This window comes from Aegilops tauschii, chromosome 5, assembly GCF_002575655.3.
Source record: "Aegilops tauschii subsp. strangulata cultivar AL8/78 chromosome 5, Aet v6.0, whole genome shotgun sequence".
Taxonomy (NCBI): Eukaryota; Viridiplantae; Streptophyta; class Magnoliopsida; order Poales; family Poaceae; genus Aegilops; species Aegilops tauschii.
Genome location: NC_053039.3, coordinates 412,378,694 through 412,386,884, shown reverse-complemented (window position 1 = coordinate 412,386,884; position 8,191 = coordinate 412,378,694). Strand labels below are relative to the sequence as shown.

Genomic DNA, 8,191 nt, shown 5'->3' with positions numbered 1-8,191 from the left:
AAACCTGTGTTGCAAAAACTGCGTGGCGCAAGAGCCCAAGGTTGATCTTTCTATCATCTAAAAAAGCAAGAAGGCACCAGTTCTGTAATAAGAGAGTGAATTTTGTGCTCCTGGGCTAGCTTGCACTCTTTTGTTAGTTTAGAAAATTTGGAAAACATATTTTCCAAGTTCCAAAAAATCCTGAAAAAAGTGTGGCATGCACCTGCAAGTTTTTGTGAGAGAATAGAAATTACTTCGTATTCTTCTATGCCCTCCTGGACTATATCACTTTTTGTGATCGCAAGATGATCTGCAAAAAAATTGTTATACTACTGAAATTTAGTCGTACTATGAAATACAAAGTAAATATCTATGATATATTCAAAAGAATTGCTACTACATAGTACTAGATGATTTCGCATGAACTCTGCCGGGAAGAGCTTTTTTATCCGTGGGAACAAAACCAAAAAACCGGCGGCTTTGTGCCACAGGCAGCGCATAGGGCCCACGAGACAGAGACGCTAACCAAGTCGTCCGTGTGCATACATTAGCAAGCAGCTTTGTTGTTTAAGCCATCAGCTTTGCTATACGACACGAGTGGGCGGACGGCGACGTTGGCGAAGAAGACGAGAGCAGGGCAGGCACCCAGCTAGCTAGCCGGCAATGGCGCTGCCGGCGCCGAGGTGGCTCCGGCGGGAGGTGCTCGTGGGCCTCGCGCTCGGGCAGTTCGTCTCGCTGCTCATCACCTCCACCGGCTTCTCCTCCTCCGAGCTCGCCCGCCGAGGTACGTACGCCCGGCCGGACAGCCGGTGCGCCGCCGTCTACTCCGCTGTCCCTCTGCAATACCATTTTGCCTGGTCTAGTTATGAATTTTCTTGGTATTTGGCATTAGTTAGGACCTGGCTTGACAGGGAATTGCCTCTGTCACCATTCATAATTTCGTGACAACATGTAATGAATTCTAGCACGCCACTCTGAAAGAACGTCTGAACAAAAGGAACAATTATTGGTTCCAGTTCTCATGTGTTTCGGCCCAAAAGAAAAAATTCTAGTGTAACACGAGCATTTGGCTCATCGCTTATTCTCATTTGCTTCTGTTCTCTGCTCCTCTGTGAGCAAAAATGGAAGATGGTTAAACTGTGAGTGGAGGCTTGCAGTGTTATGATCATGTCTGCATTTTTCAGGCGTCAACGCGCCGACGTCGCAGTCCCTGCTCAACTACATCCTCCTCGCGCTTGTCTACGGAGGAATTATGATCTACAAACGGCAACTTCTGACGGTACGTCTCGGTGCGGCCTTTTACTGTCCAAAAGAGATGCTCCGATGCTAACTTGGTTCAGATTTTAATCCTGACAAGTGAATAACAGCGATAATTTGCTATACCCAGCTCTTATGCTCTAGTAAAATGAAATCTCCAATAATCCTAGTGGATTTCCCTGATTTTGTTTTTGCGTGTGCGATGCGCGTTTAGTGCATCTAATCCCCCCTGCTGCCCAGGACAGGGATAGCTATGCCTATTCTGATTCTGCTGCTCTTCACAAGTTGTTCATGCTGTTCCTTCATCACCAAGCTGTCCTTGCGGCGAGACGCAACGATGCAAAAACCGTGAATGTTCCTATCAGCAGAACCCTGAAAACGAACGTTTTCTTCCACATTCTGTTTTCTGCAGGTGAAATGGTACTACTACTTGATCCTCAGCATCGTCGACGTGGAGGCTAACTACATCGGTACGACCGATGCACTTACCGTTACTGAGATGAATGATGTCCTCCCAGTTCCTTTAGTTTTTCATCACGATGTGTAATTAAGATGCTGAAATTTGCTTTGCATTGTTAACTGTTCATAAAAGTCGTGAAGGCTTACCAGTACACGTCCCTGACGAGCGTGATGCTCCTGGACTGCTGGGCGATCCCCTGCGTCCTCTTCCTCACCTGGATCTTCCTCAAGACCAAGTACGGGTTGAGGAAGCTGTTCGGCGTGGGGATCTGCGTGGCCGGCGTCGTGCTGGTGGTGTTCTCCGATGTGCACGCCTCTGAACGTAAATCAAGTAAGAACAATAATATCATACAACTATCACAATTGAGGGGATTACGCCGCTGGTAGCTTACAACTCCAACTCATGTAAATAGTTCTAACATCACATGATCTTGGAATGCCCTGCAGAAGGACCCAGCCCCTTGAAAGGCGATATGCTTGTCATCGCCGGGGCCACGCTTTACGCCGTCAGCAATGTCACCGAGGTATCAACGAAATCTCACCTGTCAGCGCAAGTGTATGTAATGGGTGAAAAATACATTGAAGGTTTTGTTTCTACAACATTTCAGGAGTATATTGTCAAGAAAAGCAGCAGGATTGAGGTGATGGCGATGCTAGGTGTTTTTGGAGCAATTATAAGCGGCATACAGATGTATCCTTTTGGCTTATCGCAATCACGAACTGTACTTTCTTCGGTAGTGCTTCAACTTAATTTCAAAGATAAGAGAAGCAAACTGTATTTTGTTGGCAGTCCGACATATGGAACTACATATCCATGTGAAGACTGAGGAGGCAGTGAAACCAGAAAGTTTTCGACTATAAATCTTACCGTTTCGCTGAACTTTATATTACCTAAAATGCATTTGGAAATTGGAATGCTACACCCTTGACATTACAACAGAAGCATTCTTGAGCGGGAAGAACTTAGATCAACGGAATGGAATGCCAGCGCAGTGAGTCTCCTGAGCTTCGTTCATTCTGATTTAGGGGCATTACAGTGAACCGACTACAGCCATAGACAAATATAAATTTTTAGGGGGGACAATAGTAGTTTCTTTGTCTGAACTTCAGATTCTAACTAATAGTAGAACATGTTGGAATGTTGTTGGGCCATACAAAACCTTCCAAATCTTATCAGAGGTTAAATGTTAAGCATCTTTCATCCAACTGACACTTCACAATATCCAAACTTTCAGTGGATGCCAGCAAATTTCAAGGCATTGCAGCATGCTATTAAACATTCACCACGGTGATCAATATTAATCAAAATTTTATAGTTTTTCACACTGGCTTTCTGTATCCTTTCAGGTGCTCCCTTTTATTGGATTTGCACTAGCAATGTTCCTGTTCTACTCCACAGTGCCTATTATCTTGAAGGTAGATCACTATCCTCTTGTTGTCAAGTTCATGACTGTCCTGATTTTTTTTTTTTTTTGTAGAATTCAGTTCATATCTTGTTTGTTTCAGATATGCGGCGCAACCATGTTGAACCTATCGCTTCTGACCTCCGACATGTGGGCAGTTCTAATTCGTATCTTTGCTTACCATGAGAAGGTTTGTGCACAACAATTCTATCTTGCGACAAGAGATTTTTCTTTTCCGATTCCTGCTGAAAATTGAATTGTTTACTGTGAAATTCACGCGTTTCAAAATGGCTCTAACTGAACCAATGGGCACAAATTTTGGTCACCTGCAGGTCGATTGGATGTACTTTGTTGCTTTCGCCGGCACTGCAATTGGTCTCATCATCTACTCATACAAGTACTGTCTCCTTCAGTTTGTGTTTCCCCCTAAACATTCATGATAGCTACTACCCGCATCTACCCTGACAGTGTCACAAGCTCACAACTGACCACTAGAACTATTGCAAGCAGGGGCTCCAGGGAGGCTGCCGAGGACACGGCGCAGGTCACAGGCGCAACTGATGAGGAGGCCGCAACAGAGAACCACGGGGCGGAGCGAGTGCCCGGTGCCGGAGAAGATGATGGACCGGACACAAACAAGTCCCCGTCGGAAGCAGCTACCTCAAGGTAGCAGTCAGTCGACTGTCTGCTGCCAACTTGGCATGTGACTGAACATGTATAAAATAGGATTATGAGTTGACACAGGTTCACTGCACAGGGTGTATACTGGTTCATTCTACAATTGTTTTGTAAACATGGAGCAACAATGGTATTGGTAGTTTAATGATCTTTTGCTAATCACGAGGGGTTCAGAACTTTGTCGAATTTGAAAAACTCAAGAAATCATTCCAGATTTAGCAAACGAAAGAAATCTGAACTGGACAGAAAATTCCGCACACCGGGACTGAACCATGAAAGGAACTCGCAATTCGAACCATCGCCAAAGATGATACTACAACAACAACAACAAAGTATTTAGCCCCAAACAAGTTGGGGTAGGCTAATCACCAAAGATGATACCGCGCAGAAAAAATGGATACACATCCAGTGATGAAAACCAGATTGCTAAAATAGCAGACATGTCTTGAACACTGATGGACTTGTTAACAAACCATTAATTAGTTTTTCTCACACTGTTTTCCTGACATAACTAGTATCGTGACAAGCCATCCACTGAACTAACAAAATCTAGAATTGTAACATGCCACTCACAAAAACTGCGTTAGTAACAAATATCTAGACATGGTGAAATGCCATATTTTTTCTATATGGTATCCAGGAAGCTTCAAACTGGTCATGAAACATAAATCATTGGTATTGACCTCAATCAGAGCTCACATCAACACCTCTTTTTGATAGGAATTCCTTTGCCTCCACAATATCCTGCATAGTTGGTCGAGCTCAAAGAATTACAAATGGGAAGAAACCAAACATGTGATCTACAGAAAACTTAAAAGTTCGGAAATCAGGTGGCTTGGTTTATTTGCAGTGACCATTATGAAAATTCATACAATGATACGCATAAGGTACAAATAAACTTATGAAGTTTTCAGAGTTTCTGTTCTTTTCTTTGTGCAGAATACCTTGAATCTCGTTATGCCAGCAGAAAAACAAGAGAAAAGGATATATAATAGACAGTGCACAGGTGTGAAACTAAAACGGGAAATAACAAAGGATGCAAGTTCTAGAGACTATTGGTTTTCAAAATGGAAATAAGACTGTGTAGACAAAACGGAAAATTAGGCTGCTAGGACTATGTCAGCTACCTGCTGTAGTAACACCGCTTCTTGAGGGCAGGTTGGGAAGAACATGAGCCCATATCCAACCATGAAAAGGCCGTAGCATCCAAGCGCCACTACCAAGTAGATGGGAAGCTATAACAACAAAAGCCAGATGCAATCATCTTAATTAAAAGGCGGGAAGCTATAACAACAAAAGCCAGATGCAAACATCTTAATTAAAAGGAGCCTCTCTTCTTCAAGACATTAGAAGTGACAAAAATTGATGACACTCACCAACCAAGTAAAACTGCGAGGGACTGTCGAGGTTTCAAGGAGCGCAACCCAGACGGCGGAGATTGCTGCCAGCACCGCGATGATCTTGAATATGTGCTTCATCTAGGGAACGCAGCGCTTGTCTGCCATCAATCAAAAGAGCAAATGAGAACTAGGGCGGCCAGTTTACGTCCTGATTTCCTAGAGCAGGCAGTAGACCGTCAGGTAAACTGTAGCAGCATCCATTATTTTCATATTTTGCCTACTGGCCGAACTGAGACACGATGTGTGTCACTGCCTCACTGGTACATGTACAATACAGTTTCTAGGAAATATAGTTGGTTAAGTTCTGAGCTAATTAATTAGATATATAACACAAAGAAACTCAAAGCGCATATCAAATCAATATGTCAGTGAGAGGCTTAGTAGCAAATTATACCATCTCTTATAGCCCAAAGGCTCACGTCCGTTCAGATGCTTGGTTGAAACCAAAGTATGGTTACGTGAAATTAAACGTTGACGCGGGATTTGATAGTGACACACTCGCAGCAACATTTGGAGCAGTTATCCGGGACCATAGGGGGAAATTTATAGCGGCTGCTAATGAAAAGATGGGACCTTTGCTTCGACTCGTTCACAGCAGAAGCAATTGCAGTGAGGTTTGGTTTGAATCTTGCTAATACCGTCGGATGCAGTAAGATTGAAGTGAATTCGGATAGCGTGGAGGTGGTGAATGCGTTGAGCCAAGGCTACTCTTCTTCAGTCGCTTCATCCATTATAGACGACTGTTATTTCATGTCATTAGGTTTTTCCCATGTGATTTATGATCATTGTAATAGGGAGCGTAATCGAGTAGCTCATGAACTAGCAAGGTTAGCTAGGTTTTCTTCTCGAGTGTTTGGATGGATAACGCCCCTGATGAGGTTATCCCTTTACTTGTAAACGATGCTACTTTACTTATGAACGAATAAAGGAGAAGAAGTTCATCAAAAAAATTAGATATATAACACATGTGCAGTACATGATTACATTGGATTATACATAAACAAACTACACGCTTTAGCTATCTAGCAGAAATTGAATAGATGTCAAGATTGTAAATCTACAAAAAAAAATTATGTGCTGCCCATTAGAACAGGAACATGAATCCAACAACAATTGAGCACCAAAGTTACTCCCTAGCTGCAACCAGATCAAGAAATCGTACAAAAGCACTAATTCCATCAGAGGCAAAAGTGCAGACGCTAGTACACCAGGCGGATCTATCCAACCCAAGTTAACCAAGAATCAAGAGGAGACGGGGGAGGAGGGAGATCGCTTACGGGGCTGACGCCTGTGGACTGTGGTGGTGCTGACGGCGAGGAGTGAGATCTCGTCGACCTTGGGGTGGGAGACGGCGAGCTGTGACGAGGAGCCGAGGTTGAGGCGTCGGAGCTGGTTCGGGGGCGGAGGCGAGGGCGAGCCCGGAGGTGAAGCCGTCCCGCGCTGGATCCGCGTGTGGCTGCCCGGCTCGTACAGCGCTGGTGTCTCCCCGCGGCCGGCGACCGATGGGCAGAGGTGGTTGTCGGGGACGCGGCGACGGCGGCGAGGCTTTCTGGGCTCTGCTCGCTGCGGGGCCGGGCCTGCATGAAACGGATGCGGGCTCAGACCGTTGCAGAGTCGTTCGGATTGAGCCCATCAGCCCAGCAGGAAAAGAAGAAAATTTCCCTAAAAAAAGGAAAAGAAGAAAAAAACTTATTTAGTTCTTTTTTCTGCGGGTGAGAAAAAAAACTTATTTAGTTCGGACAGGAAAAATCATAACCCTCCCCCAGTCCCCCAAAATCCGCCGCCATTGGATCGTGGACTGATCGATCGGACCCCATGGCCGCCGCCGCCGCCTTCCTCGAGGTCCGCGAGGGCGACGCCATCCCGAGCTCCGTTCTGCTTGACCTCTTCGGCCGCCTCGGCCCCGCCCGCAACGCCACCACCGCCACGTCCACGACCAGCACCGGCCATCCCATCGCGGTGGCCCTCTGCGGCGCGCGCCCGCCGGTCCTCTCGCACTTCTTCGTCGACTCCGCCGCGTGCCCGGAGCCCGACGGCCTGTCCCTGGCACCCAAGGTCGTCAGCACGGACGCCGACCTGGTCCTCCTCCGCGTCCCCGTAACACATCACAAAGCCTGACCTCGCGGCTGCAGAAGGTACAGATGATGAATCCCTTGGGCAAACTGAGGTCCAATATTCGAATGTTTGTGATCAATCAAGTGAAAGGGAAACTGAGTCTGATTATTGAAGGTGTTTATGGAATTAAGGCTTGAGATTCATGCGTTTTCAAGCCTGACCTGACCAGCTGGGGCAACCAATTGATTTGAATGTTTGAAGAATGATGTACACTATTTATTTTCTTTGTTTCCAAATATAAGACTCTTTAGAGATTTCAATACAAACTAGTACATACGAAGCAAACTATGCAGATCTAGACTTTAAAATGTATATATATACATTTAAAAGCTCAATGGATTTCATAATTGTCTAACGTTCTATTTATATGACGCTTGGAACATGGAGTCTGAACTTCAAACCTCAGCTTCGAGTAAGACTACCCACAGTGAAAGTAACTTCAGCAGTAACATAAACTCCAACTCACCACATTTGCTTATGTGACAATGATTTAATGGGGAGAGAGATGAATCGAGTAACCGAGCTAGTTACTCATACTATGACTAATATCGCACATACTAAGACAAGATGAATCTACAATCTAATATATTAAGTGTTGCATGACACCACACATATGTTACTCCCACTATGGAGGTAGTAACATAGACTAGTAACATATGCATGTTACTGCTCGAAGTTACTCTCCACTGTGAGTAGTCTAACCACCTGGGCTAACCTCATGGTTTTGTCAGAGCTTTGTGTTGTTGTTTATTTCATCTCTTGAGCGTCACAGTGAGAATATACAATACCTCCTCTAGAATTCGAGTTTCAAACAACATTTTTTACTCCCAGGATCAAAATTACCACTATGTTTGTACTTAAGTTATCTGGTTTGTAATGCGTAAATTATTATGCTATTCA

General features: G+C 44.8%; 2 protein-coding genes across 2 annotated transcripts; one reads left to right on the top strand and one right to left on the bottom strand.

The window, feature by feature from the left end:
* Positions 1–531: 531 nt before the first annotated feature.
* LOC109762082 (uncharacterized) lies at positions 532–3,949 on the top strand. The gene is made up of 11 exons (XM_020320900.4): positions 532–763; positions 1,164–1,258; positions 1,649–1,706; positions 1,829–2,026; positions 2,143–2,219; positions 2,304–2,386; positions 2,636–2,687; positions 3,043–3,111; positions 3,202–3,288; positions 3,431–3,495; positions 3,609–3,949. Exons 1-11 carry the CDS (start codon positions 643–645, stop codon positions 3,766–3,768), a joined length of 1,065 nt encoding a protein of 354 aa, XP_020176489.1. The 5' UTR covers positions 532–642; the 3' UTR covers positions 3,769–3,949.
* Positions 3,950–4,185: 236 nt separating this feature from the next.
* LOC109762065 (dolichol-phosphate mannose synthase subunit 3) lies at positions 4,186–6,772 on the bottom strand. The gene is made up of 4 exons (XM_020320883.4): positions 6,454–6,772; positions 5,153–5,274; positions 4,904–5,011; positions 4,186–4,520 (listed from the first exon to the last, which is right to left on the bottom strand). Exons 2-4 carry the CDS (start codon positions 5,252–5,254, stop codon positions 4,461–4,463), a joined length of 270 nt encoding a protein of 89 aa, XP_020176472.1. The 5' UTR covers positions 5,255–5,274; positions 6,454–6,772; the 3' UTR covers positions 4,186–4,460.
* Positions 6,773–8,191: the final 1,419 nt, after the last annotated feature.

What these genes read in the sequence shown, in the direction of transcription:
- LOC109762082 (XM_020320900.4), top strand. Translation starts at nt 643, where the DNA reads ATGGCGCTGCCGGCGCCGAGGTGGCTCCGGCGGGAGGTGCTCGTGGGC. An exon ending in CGCCTCTGAACGTAAATCAA is followed by an intron (nt 2,027 to 2,142) that starts GTAAGAACAATA and finishes AATGCCCTGCAG; the next exon opens with AAGGACCCAGCCCCTTGAAA. An exon ending in CTCATCATCTACTCATACAA is followed by an intron (nt 3,496 to 3,608) that starts GTACTGTCTCCT and finishes TATTGCAAGCAG; the next exon opens with GGGCTCCAGGGAGGCTGCCG.
- LOC109762065 (XM_020320883.4), bottom strand. Translation starts at nt 5,254, where the DNA reads ATGAAGCACATATTCAAGATCATCGCGGTGCTGGCAGCAATCTCCGCC. An exon ending in CTCGCAGTTTTACTTGGTTG is followed by an intron (nt 5,012 to 5,152) that starts GTGAGTGTCATC and finishes TTGTTGTTATAG; the next exon opens with CTTCCCATCTACTTGGTAGT. An exon ending in AAGCGGTGTTACTACAGCAG is followed by an intron (nt 4,521 to 4,903) that starts GTAGCTGACATA and finishes CCAACTATGCAG; the next exon opens with GATATTGTGGAGGCAAAGGA.